A 13,126-nucleotide genomic window follows, 5' to 3' on the forward strand; every position below is an offset into this window, starting at 1 on the left:
TTAATTATTTTGGATACACAATAGTTGTACAAATCTTGGGCATACATGTGATATTTTGATACAAGCATACAATGTTTAATGACTGAATCAGGGTAACTGAGGTATCCATAACCTGAAGCATTTATCATTTCTTTGCATTAGAACACTCCTATTACAACTACTCTTTATTTTTTATTTTGAAGAATAATGCACATCATTTCTGGGTTCATCTTTACATTCCATACCAATTTTTAGGAGGTTATTTTATTTTCTTTAGAGGTAAGGTCTCACTATGTTGCCCAGGCCGGCCTTGAACTCCTGGGCTTTGGGATCCTCCCACCTCAGCCTCCTGAGTAGCTGGGACCACAGGCCCATGCAGGAAGTTACTTTATCAAATTCTAAAAAAGTATGATTAGAACTTCACGAAGATAGAGACATATTCCTAGATGGTCAAAGAATAACCAAGAGGACTCCCATTGAAAAATGTTCATTTTGGGATCCATCAATTCCTTTAGGCTATTAAGATTCATCTAACTCATTCTTTTAAAAGTAGAGTCTTATAATCAACATGTACTAACCAGAGAACATAGCATTAAAACCAGACATCTTTTAAAAGAATTGTTCATAAATAGTTAATATTAATGAATCATACATCTCTTCAAAGTGAAGACTTTCTTCTCAACACCATCATCTATTATATCACCCCCTCCCAAGAATACAGACTTCTTATTTTTTGATGAGATAGTAATTAAATTTTTTAAGTGATGGAAAAAAAATAAAAAACATAATGAGAATCTAATTTTAGTAAGAGTTTAAATGTATTTCACTTCTTTGTTGCTCCCTGGCAAGGAAGTCATTATCACACCATGGTTTGGCTTAAATGAAGAACTCTAGTGATGCTTTTAAGGTGAGTTAATTCCTATAGTAAATTGTTTAAAATTACCTTCAAAATACAAAAGTATTTGAAATAGCAACTTCTCAAGTTTATAGTCATTTGTGTTGATATACTTTTAGTTTAACAGACTTCACAGAGGTCTTGAAAAGTTCCTACTAATTCCTAAATAAAAACTCTTCCTCAGCTCTGCTTAATTAAGAGCATATATTTCAACAAATTAAAAACCATGGGACACAATTAAATAAAACTCACAGTGATACTAAATCTTCAAAAATGAGTTATTTTAAATAGTGTGTGGCCACTATGGAAAACAGTACTGTGGTTTCCCAAAAAATTTAAAATAGAATTATCACATGATCCAGCAATCCCACTTCTGGGTACATCCCCAAAAGAACTGAAAGCAGGATCTCAAAGAGATTTGCACACCATGTTCATAACAGCATTGTTCACAATAGCCAAAAGGCTGAAGCAACCATGAACAGAAGAATCAATAAACAAAATTTGTTACATACAGGTTCAGTATACCTTATCCTAAATGCTTGGGAGCAGAGTGTTTTAGACTTCAAATTTTTTTGAATTTTGGAATACTTGCATTATAACTACTGGCTGAGTATCACTAATCCAAAAACCAAAGTCCAAAAATGCTCCAATGAGCACTTGCTTTGAGTGTCGTGTCAGTGCTCACAAAGTTTTGGATTTTGGTGCATTTTAGATTTTGGATTTTTGGATTATATGTACTCAACCAGTACTGTATAGAACATTATTCAGGCTTGAAAAGATAGGAAATTCTGACATACACTACAACACAGACAAACCTAAGGATACTATATTAAGCAAAATAAGCCAGTCACAAAAAGACAAATGCTGTATGATTCTACTTAGATGAGGTACCTAGAGTAGTCGAATTCATAGAGAATTCAGAAAGAAAAGTGGTTGCCTGGGGCTGGCAGGAGGAGGGGATGGGAGTTATTGTTTAATGAGTATGGATTTTCAGTTTTGCAAGATGAGAAGAGCTTGGGAGATGGATTGCACAACAGTGTGAATGCACTTAAAACTACTGAACTGTATACTTTAACATAGTTAAAACGGTAAATTTGTTATACAGTCCTCCCTCAATATCCATGAGGACTGGTTCCAAGACCTTCTTTGAATACGAAGATCCAAGGATGCTGATATAAAATGGCATATAAACCTACGCACATTCCTCCCACATACTTTAAATCATCTCTAGATTACTTATAATACCAACTACGATTTAAATCCTAAGTAATTAGTTGTTACGCTATACTATTTAAGGAATAATGAAAAAAGAATGTACATATTGAGTACAGATGTAATTTTTTTCTAAATATTTTTGATCTGAGGTTGGTTGAACACACAGATTTGGAGCCCATAGACACAGAGGGCTGACTGTATATATTTTACCACTATTAAAATTTTTTAAAGTGAGTTATATAAAAGTATGTATTTAAAAACAGAATGCGCCACTATAACCTTTTTAGTAAATATTATATAAAACTGTTCAATGATGTTAAAAATAAATTATTGAGATACATATTCAAAATACATAAAAAAGCAACTCTGAAAATAAGGACAAATAAATGATGCAGTTGAGAAAAACAGATGCAAGTATAATTCAGGCAATCCAGAATGAGAGTCCTAAATCTGGCTAGAAAGGAAACCATCAAAATGACCACTGAAGTGGAACAGGTGATTGTCTAGGAAACAAGGCAATCCAGTCTATGACCTCAGGCCCTCTTGTGCTCATTCACGCGGGAAAGTAAAGTGAACAGATATGATCCAAAGGAACAGTTTGTGCACCTGCACTCACCTGCCTAAATGACTCCTCTTCTGCATCATCCAGAGCAGTATTCTCATCAAAATCAATCACACGATCATACATCTGAATGTTGTATTCATCCCATGTCACGCTACCATCATTGTTTTTATCATATTCGACAAACTGTTGTTTCGCTTCTTGCATAGCATAATGCTTAAAAGACATCTGAATCCATGAACTGAGTTCACCTATGAGAATTTCCCAGAACAAAATGAATATGATAGTAATTCTTACATGTGAAAGACTGAGGATTTCTAAACCTTTTCTCAAAGAAGACAAAATCTTCAATGTTTGCAAATACTGAGTGACAATTGGCCTAGTAGTGTTAATAGAAATAGGGGTAGGAGGTGGGGAGAGCTGTTTGGAGTCTAAGAATATTATAACATGTGATCTAAATAGAATGTGAGCTCCATAAGTACAGAGAGTTTGGGTCTGTTTTGGTCACTGATGTACACCAAATGCCTACAAAGTACCTGGCTCCGTAAGTATTTGTTGAACGAATTACCAATTGGCCAAAATAACACTTTACTTTTTTAACATTATCCAAAACATTGCAGATAACTTTGGCTAACTACTACAAATCTCTCAGGACACACAAATATTTGAATAATTACCTATTTATTTAATTGTCCTTTAAAGTAGCTTTTATGTGAGTTGAATCAAAACTATATTAAGGAAATAATAGATGGTAAGTAGATATGGTCTAAATTGTGAAAAGGTATTCAAGCTACTGAAGTTTGAAAAGTTATAGAATATTCCCTTTAAAAATGTCATAAAACATCTGGAGAAAATTTTAACAAAATTATGAGTAGCAATGTATGCCCTTCTTACAATAGCTATCTGTCTAAACTTGATTCATGAAGACATGGGGAAAAAGTTTCTAAATCTCAAATGTCCACTTCCAGATCAACTTTATACACTTGGTTTAAAGGTAATATACCATTTGGTTTAAAGAGTGGTATTCCTCTATTGGTTTAGGAGCAATCAAGTGAATAAAAAAGCTGAAACAGGGCAGAATAGTAACTACCATGGTAACCATGTATTGATCAATTACTACATCATCAGGTCCTCCAAATATATTATCTCTAATCTTCAAAACAAGGCAATTATAATCATCACTATTTTACACTTGAGGAATTTAAAGTTCAGAAAGGTCCAAGGCTTCACAGCTAATAAGTAGAGTCCAGATTCAAACACATTAGGCTTCAAAGCCTAAACTCCTACTGACTTTTGCTATCTCTTAGGAAACTCTCAGCCCATTCCTCACCCTCGAAGTGCAAATTACCAAAATTCTCTTAAGGTCCTCAAGGAGAATGAGGGCTTCCTTAAGAACCACATATCTTTCTTCTGGTTCATTTAAAGAGATCATTGTGGCATAGTAGAAAATAAAATGGAACAGGGATCGGAAATGTGGGTTCACACTTCAGCTTTCCCATCAGGGAGTACTTTACCATCTCAAGCTTTTTTCTCATCTGTAAAATAAAGATTTGGACTGATTTCTTCCTAACTTTTAATTTTTTAAAAAGCTTACTATTAACTTTTTTTTTTAACTTGTCTAGGCCCTGACAAACAGGTACCAGATAGTCTTCCAAATCAACTTGTTCTGTATGTACTCCAGTGTAACCAAAAATGGACTTATTCTTATGTTGGATAACTGGAATCCAAAGGTTTTGTTGTCATTATTATTTCAGTAGAAGAAAAAAACTTTAATATTCCTGAGGGTACCAATGTGAATACTTCATTGACAGCACATTTTAAACTTACCAGTTTGCAATTCTCTCCAACAACATCATTCCTTGGATGCTGAGCAGCACTTAAATGTGAGTTACAGCAAAATAGCTAAATTATAATCACAGTAATAACCTTCTGAATTTTTTTTGAAGATCAACTTGGAATGTTGACAGGGTTCGTCACTTGACTTAAACAACAGGGAAAGACAGTTGCACAGCAATTTATTTAGAACATTCTTTTAATAGCCTGTGCATTTCATTTCTGACTGGAGAACCTACCTAAAACCACTCAGAAGTTTTTTAAACTTAAGGATATTAAAAACTAAATTAAAAGCAGAATTCTAGTCCTGGTTTTGCCACTTATTTGTACAAGACACTTACCCCTGTGAGCTTCATTTCTTCATCTCTACAAAGAGGTGGGCAAGATTATGCTAAGGCTCCAACCAGCTCTAACATTTTGTTATGATGTTATAATAAATATATTCCACATGCAACAGGTCTTTTTCTACCAGCTTATAAAAAGAAGCAAATTCTTCAAATTCTAATGAAGCAGAAATCGAAAGAGCAATAAATCATTTAATGCCTTAAGAAGGTTTGGGGACATATTTCTCTAAAATGAATCATACTGTTGACATTGACACAAGTCACATGAGGAAGAGGGTGTCTCAAGGTATGACTGCACATACCCTACAGGGTCAATGATGTTTATATATAACTGGAGAAAGCACTAAGTTTTACTTGGTATTCCATGTCTAAAGACTTCCAGGTATAAAATCTACTCTCCACGTCCTTTTTTCCCCTCACAGTACTTATTAACCTGTTGGAACACTAGCGATCTACATTCAAAAGAAACTCGTACTTAAAATGTTTGTTTCCTACAAAAGGATTTCTCCATTGTTAGTTGTGTAGGACAGTCCTTACTTTCGGTGAGAAAGCCATCTGAGTCCAAGTCAATTTTCTTTATGATCGACCGCAGTCTTTTTTCCTGTTCTTCGTGGCCGAGTTTAACATATTCATCAACTTCTTCCTTGGGGGGCAACGAAACACAGGAGAGTCAAGCATTACTATCAGTGGGGCAAAATGGTGGAGAAAAATAGGCTACCAGAAGCCTCATTTGCCGAGAGGTTTTGGGGTGACCCACACTTGCCCTCCAGGCCCTACCCACCCTCAAAGATCCCGCCCAGTGTCGGGAGAGTAGAAGGGATCCAGCTCTCGGCCGCGCTATATCCTCAGGTTTTATAGGCCCCGGGGTGCCCCAGAGGGCGAGCGCTGCCCCGCCTGGCCCCCATTGTCAGGCAGCCCCGGCCAGGCCTCGCCCGTTCTCCCCTTTTGTCCCGGACAAAGCCCGCGGCGTCGGCGGTGCAGGCCAGGCCCTCCAGGCCCCCAGCCTGGCCGTCTCACCTGGACGCCCAGCAGCGTGTCGCGGTCGTAGTCGCTGCGGTGCTCGCCCTGCGGGTAGTGCAGCTCCTCGGCCTTACCGGCGCCGGCCGCCGCGGCGCACAGCAGCAGTAGCAGCCCCAGCGCCGCGGGCCCCGGGCCCAGCCGCATCGCTCCGGCCAGCCGAGGACACCGAGAGACGTGAGGAGGGAGGCGGCCGGGGGCTCAGGCCGGTTATGGCGCTTCGAGGGCGACTACAGAGAGGCGGCGCGGCGTACGTGAGGTGCGGCAGACGGAACGCCTAGGGGATGGCGGAGCGGATGGCGGAGGGGGGCAACAGGCGCTGCGGCTCCTGCGGCTGCAGCTCTGAGCCTCCCAGCCGGAGACGCGGACCACTGCGGTGCGGAGGCGCGCCAGGCCTAGGCCTATATGGCCGCAGCAGAGGGGAGGAGCGCCATGTCGCGTCTATGATTGGACAGCGCGGCGCTGGGGGCGGGCTGCCGCGATCTGGCGGTCCGCAGCAGGCCCCAGAGCTCCCGGAGGCAGGCCGGGGCCGCGGAGAGGGGAGGGGCCGCGGAGAGGGGAGGGGCCGCGGAGAGGGGAGGGGCCGCGGAGAGGGGAGGGGCCGCGGAGAGGGGAGGACGGCCCTCGCGCCTTCACCCTGCCGAAGCCGGCACCCTCCGAAAAACACGCTTCCATCCCACCCCCGGCCTGCCTCTTCCTATCAGCCTTGTTCCTACCAGAAACTTCCTCACCACTCCCAATGTCCCTCCTGGCTTCCATCGACGAGAGAGGCTGGAAATTTCGATGAAAACAATATAATATCTAGAAAAATCTTTGCCTGAGGAGCCGACCAACAGTATGTACTTCCCAGTCTTCAGTGTATCTCTACTTCCTTATTTTTCCAGAGTAGGGCGTTCAGACCCAGGAAGGACAGCCATATGTTTGTATCTGATGCTCGATTTCGCGATTTACAAGTGATGTGACCTTAGCCAAGTTTCTCGGCCCCTTAAAACCTGTTGGCTCATTTATAAAATGGGCATAGTAATGAGACTACCTTAAAGCGTTGTTATGAGGATTAAATTAAATAACGTAATGCGTTTAGAGCAGTAGCTGGCTTATATGCCGAAGTGTTCAATAAATGCAAGCGTTCACCCAGGCAGGTAGAAAAGCAAAAGATGATTGCGCAGGAGGAATAGCTAGCAAGTACCTAGAGAAACCTTTATGGGTAGAATGCATATACGCGTGGCTTCTGTCCCATGTCTATTCTCAGGTCTGTGTAATGTCTCCACCTCATCCTGCGCACATTAAACCCTAAGAAAATTGTAGGCTGCAGCTTGAACCCTTTTTTAAAATTAATTACTCTACTTACGATCAGGGCTTTCATACAGAAGAAAAGGCTTTCTGGGTCCACTTTAACTTTTCACATTCTCTATTTGGATTGGGAGCAAGAATCCTATTCCAAATTGAAAAACTGAGTGGGCACAAGTTGCACAAATTTTCTGGGTCAGGTTGGAATTTTATTGTTTGGTCAGGGACCATTAAAAGGCTTACAGAACAAAGAATAAATTCAGTCTTTTTTTGTGGGGGCAGGGGAGACAGAGTCTTGCTGTGTCGTCTGCCTAGAGTGCGGTGGCATCATCATAGCTCACTGCAGCCTCAAACTCCTGGGGTTAAGAAAGCTTCCTGCCTCAGCCTCCCTAGTAGCTGGCTGCATGCCACCACATCCGACTAATATGTTCTATTTTTTGTAGAGACAGTCTGGCTCTTGCTCAGGCTGGTCTGGAACTCCTGACCTCAAGTGATTCTCCTGCCTTGGCCTCCCATAATGCTAGAATTACAGGCATTAGCCACTATGCCCAGCCTCAATCTTTCTAATGCTATAAAGATTAATGAAGAACCAAGTTTTAAATTTCAGAGTGTAAATATAGTCGATAATTCAGAGTTGATTTCATTAAAACAAAGAAACTGAAAAGGAAGGAAAAGACTTCAACACTGGATCATTTTAATTTTAACTTCAGTTCTGGGTTTTGAGGTATTCTAAGGAAGAAAAAAAGAGATAAATGCCTCCATTTAATAGAACGAACTCAGCTTTGTACCTATTGTTCCCCAATAAGTAAAAGGTAAACTTTGACCAGCTTCTGATGTGACTCCGATTAAAAGGGTAGGATGCAAGGTAGTATGGAAGTTCTTCTAAACTCAGGGACTCCACAGATGGAGATTTTGGGACAGAGGGAATCTAATGGTATCTAAAGAAGCAATGAGGTAAACAGCATAAATGTCTGAGCATCAGAAGGCATGGGTTCCGTCTTTCTTTGGTCCCTAAACAGGCAGTTTTCCCTTTATTTCATCTGAGGAAAAGGATTGGGTGAGCTCTGGGGAATCTTAATTTGAGATGTTTGGGCTCCTAAGTGGGTCCCTGCATGGGTTTCAGTGGTATGTTAAGCCAACACGCTTGGGCATATGTACATTTCTGGGGAGGAGGTCTATAGCTTTGCTTTCATCAGAGTTTCAAAAGGATCCATGTGGCAGAAAAAGTTAAGAGCCCCTGAAGAAGCATCTAAGCATCTTTTCATCTCTTAAAATCCACAATTTTATTAGTTAGGATTGTTTGGAAGCAGATTACAGTAAAGACCTATGCTCAAGACAGGGGTGACTGATCCAATGTCATTACCTGTAATTAATCCATTCTACTCAGGGAAAAATAAATATATAAAATAAGTAGCTTGTCAAAAAAAGCATTATGAGCATCCAGGCCGAGCGTGGTGGCTCACACCTGTAATCCTAGCACTCAGGGAGGCTGAGATGGGAGGATCGCTTGAGGTCAGGGGTTCGAGACCAGCCTCAGCAAGATTGAGACCCCATCTCTACTAAAAATAGAAAGAAATTAGCCGGGCAACTAAAATAGAAAAAATTATCTGGGCATGGAGGCGCATGCCTGCAGTCCCAGCACCTTGGGAGGCTGAGGCAGGAGGATCGCTTGAGTCCAGGACTTTGAGGTTGCTGTGAGCTAGGCTGATGCCACAGCACTCCAGCCTGGGCAACAGAGCGAGACTCTGTCTCAAAAAAAAAAAAAAAAGCAACCCAGAGATTAATTTTCTTGATCTACAAAAGCCAATTGCATGTAGCAAATTTGGTTTTATTTACATTTTTATTGAGGTATAATTTATATACAGTAAAGTGCACAAGTGTTAAATGTACAGTTCAATGATTTTTTTAAAATTGTTTGTTGGTATTACTACAAGGCTATGGGAGCCTTGAGGTCAGGAACTGTGTGATTTCTTCTAGTACTCCTATCAATACAAGGAATTTAGCAAATTTTTGTGGAATGAATGAATTCAGCTATACTGGCATTCTTCTAGAAGTATGTTTTATAGGTAGTAGAGTTAACTTTGAAACTGTTTAAAGAAAGAGTCTATAGATTTCTTACTTTTTGAGTTCGGTAAGATGTGTGTGAACAGTGGCTTAAAAAACAGAGCAATACTCACTTAACACATGGTGTGGACACTTGGGTTACAGGCTGATTTCCACCGGAAGGAATGAGATTTGGCACAATAAACAACTTAAGTGGAAAAGCCAACAAACTCAATGAGTTTGCAGCTTTGTTCAGATGAAAAACACAAGACAAAGGAATAGACTATACAGCAGTGAATGGGAGAACAACTTAGACTGAATGATCATGCAATTAGGGGGATCTTGTTGGTTGTTGAATCTTTTGTCAGTCTTTTGAGGGGAGAAGGAAATGTGAGAATTTCAGAGTTGTGGTGGAGTCTTAGAGGATGACAGAAAATATGTTGGCGGGTGGGTCCATCACAATGCCTAGAAAATGTTTTCATTTCTAAGGAACATCCAAAAGTAAATAGTCATAAAATCTTAATAACTTATTAGAAATACTTCCAAGAAATTCAATGTAACCATTTGTCACTGAATGAGATTTCCCTAAATTAAAGATGAATCTGTCCCAATGATCAAATGTAATGATAGCTCCATCCTCAAACAGAAGCCATCCTCTACTTCCAGCAATTCACATTTATGGCCCTTGGCCAGTTACACTGGTGCGTCTCTTGCCCTCAAGGCAGCCCAAGTGGACAGACAGAGTGCCTTCCCTGGCTCGTTCCCTATACCCATCGGGTGACCATACCTCCTAGTTGACCTGGCATGATTATCAATCATGCTCCCTTCACACTTGAAAGTATCCCAGAATGGGGTGATAAGTTATATGGTCACCTTATCTTTGAGCCCCACATTCAAACTGTCTAGCCCCCTCTCTGTACCCTTCCCCAAGTCCCAGCTTTATTATGCCTCAGAACCCTTTCCCACACTCTTTTCACCAGGTTTTCAACAATAGATCCTTGAAGTCTTAGTCAAACACAATAGCAGTAAAAATAACACTAAGAAAGAGGGGTGATACTTAGCTAAAAGAAGGCAATGAAAGAAGGATAAAAAAGAAGAGAGAGATTGTACGCAAGAGTTTCTCATGAATGATGATGAAATTGATATACTTTGGCATTACTAAAACCAACTCTGAAGACAGTTTCATGAAAGGAAATCCAAAATTGATGCAAGCAGAACAACTTTGAAAGACATTACTCCCTGAAGTTACAAGTTCTGTGTTGTTTGTAGGGAAAAAGAAAACAACAAAAAACCTCAGTCATTGCTTTAGAGTCACGCGATGCATTGCATGTTCAAGGATCCGACTGACAAAGAGAAAATGCAGTTGCTCCGATTGCAACTCCATCACAAGATGGTGTTCAGGGACCTGTGAATGGTTTGGGCTTTGTTTTTTTGGATTCAAGATCAAACTCAGTTCTGTGAGTTTTTGAGGTTGATTTCTGTTCAAAATAAACAAATAAAAAGGTTTGTACTGCAATGTAGTGCAGAAACAAGAAGTTACACAAGTTATCATGCTTACTTGTTTATTTTAGGAAAATCAGTATATACAAACAAGCAAAAAGGAAAAAAAAATCACAAACCTCATTCTCATAAATAACTACTATTAACATTGGTGTTTAACACTCCAGAGTTTTTCTGTGTACAGTATATATACTTTTAAAGGTAGGGTCTTAGTCTATTTGTGCTGCTATAACAAAATACCAGAGACTGGGTCATTTATAAAGATCAGAAATGTATTTTTTACAGCTCTGGAGGCTGGGAAGTCCAAGATCAAAGCATGGGTCGGATTGGTGTCTGGCGAGGGCTGCTCTCTGCTTCCATGACGGCACCTTGTTGCTGCATTCTCTGGAAGGGAGGAACACTGTGTCCTCACATGGCAGAAGGGATGGAAGCCCTTCTGTGAGGGCATCTCATCCCATTCAGGACAGCAGAGCCCTCATGACTCGATCACCTCCTAAAGGTCGCACCTCTTAATACTGGTGCATTAGAGATTATTTCAACATGAATTTTTTTCAGTGTCCTGTTCTTATTGTTTTGCAGCAGAATGCCCAAGATACAACATAACTGCAAATGTTTGGCTGTGCAAAAGAGGAGCTAACGCTTAAGTACAAATGGGAGACATGGTTCTTTTGTTTTAAATACTTAAACACAACGCGGTTCCTACGAGTATCTGGATTCTGGGTCTGAGTGGCCCACGTGATGTCATGATTCCCTCCCCCCAGTAATCAATATATGGAATCAGCTGCCGATGGTCATCGCGATCACAATGAGCCCCTTTTTCTAGAGCCTTCCCCAGCCCTCTACAGATAGGATCTGGCCAGGACAGATGACTGGAATTTCTCCACAGTGGATGGTCTGTGACAGTTAAGTATTCTACATGACTCTCTGGTCCCACTCTCCTGTCAGGGGACAGATGCATTTAGACCATTTTCTTTAGCTGGTGGTACAGGACCAGCACCAAGGCCTCCTCCATCCCCCTGAGGACATTGGAACATGTGCCCTTGCAGAAGGCTTTGCCTTTGTCTTTGAAGATCTTCCTCCAACAATCGAGGGTGCCCTTGTACATGATGTCAGCTCCACGTCCTGAATGCATCATCTGCCGCTGCACGGTGTGGAAGGGGTAGGAGACCACGCCGGCCACAGCCATCACGGACTGGGCTATCACTCAGCTCCCCACCATGTGGGTGTTCGTGGGGCCGGGGAGCATGCCTTTACCTGTGTTGTACACGCCCAAGTGGGCTGCTGGGATGATAATGCCCCGCGCCCAGACGTCGAAGCCCTAACACAGATCCTGAGTCCCACTGAACTTGGTGATCTTCACCAGGGAGTCTCCCACACAGCCCATGGAATTCCCACTCTGTGGCCGACTTCCCAACGTCGGCGACCAAGCGGGTTCTGGTGAAACCCAGCAGGGGCAGGAAGCAGAGGGAGGTGGCCCCAGCTGCCACTCCGGAGGCCAGGTTGCCTGCAAAATACCTCCAGAACTGTGTGCTTGTCCACCCCCGCCCCCACCCCCACAAGACCGTCTTGTACTTGTCCTTGAAGGTCAAGTTGAGGACTTGCGTGGAGAAGTAGCGGATGACGTTGGCTAAATTGTCCCTCCTTGCCTTGTTCTGCTTGTGGGCAGCGATATGCTTGCTGGCAAGTTGCATCTGCGGCAGCATCATGACCCGCTAGATCCGGGCCACAGCCATCTTGGAGACGGCCACAGCGCTGTCACTGGCCAGGAAGTCCTTGGCGAAGGAGATGGCGGGTTCCTTCACGGTGGCGGAGAGTGGGCGTGGAGAGCGGAGGAGGGGCCACCGCTAGCTCGGCCCAGCCGCCGGGATCCAAAGGCTGAAGAGGAATTTTGGAGGAGACAAAAACATTCCAGCCATGGCAGGCAGACATGCCTCACGCAGCAATGGCATACAAAGGAAGCTACTACTATTAATGAAATAGCAAAAATAAATAAATAAATAAAAATTTAAAAAAGCAGAGAAACACAGTCCAGAATGAACGAGAAGAACTGGGAATCTCCTAAAAATCCTCAGCAAATATCCACACTCCATCTCAGGAGTTTTTCTGTATCAATTCGCTTTTGCCTGGTATGTTTTTCCTCCCTGGTTGCATGTCTCCACCTCCCACCCTAAATACTGCTTCATTTGGATTCGTGTGACCTCTGGGAAAAATATAATCTATTTCGGAATTGAGTATAACAAGCTAGACCTTTGAGACCTCTCCAAAATATAACTCCTGGTCCCTGCTCTTAAATTCTACTCATTCCCAAAGTGAGAGGTATCCCACATGCTCGGGCTGAAGAAACTCCCACCTGGCCCTTACTTAATAGTGGAATTAGAACGTGAGTGTATAGAGCTGGCATGGAAACACACATTATTGTGTCTATTATTTGTTCTACTTGCCTTATTTGAA

General features: G+C 41.9%; 1 protein-coding gene and 1 pseudogene across 2 annotated transcripts in view; both read right to left on the minus strand.

The window, feature by feature from the left end:
* RCN2 (reticulocalbin 2, EF-hand calcium binding domain) overlaps window positions 1–6,250 on the minus strand; it is a 14,349-nt gene extending 8,099 nt beyond the window's left edge. Inside the window, exons 1-4 of one of the 2 annotated variants that reach the window (XM_012651889.1) lie at window positions 6,209–6,250; window positions 5,846–6,170; window positions 5,366–5,471; window positions 2,706–2,902 (exon numbers count right to left, since the gene is read on the minus strand). In XM_012651889.1, the coding sequence (XP_012507343.1) occupies window positions 2,706–2,902; window positions 5,366–5,471; window positions 5,846–5,992 (450 nt within the window). In that variant the 5' untranslated portion in view covers window positions 5,993–6,170; window positions 6,209–6,250. The other variant, XM_012651888.1, reaches the window with a different exon arrangement.
* Window positions 6,251–11,633: 5,383 nt separating this feature from the next.
* LOC105816444 lies at window positions 11,634–12,381 on the minus strand (annotated as a pseudogene).
* Window positions 12,382–13,126: the final 745 nt, after the last annotated feature.

The sequence above is a fragment of the Propithecus coquereli genome, unplaced genomic scaffold (genome assembly GCF_000956105.1).
Source record: "Propithecus coquereli isolate 6110/MARCELLA unplaced genomic scaffold, Pcoq_1.0 Scaffold372, whole genome shotgun sequence".
In the NCBI taxonomy this organism is placed as follows: Eukaryota; Metazoa; Chordata; class Mammalia; order Primates; family Indriidae; genus Propithecus; species Propithecus coquereli.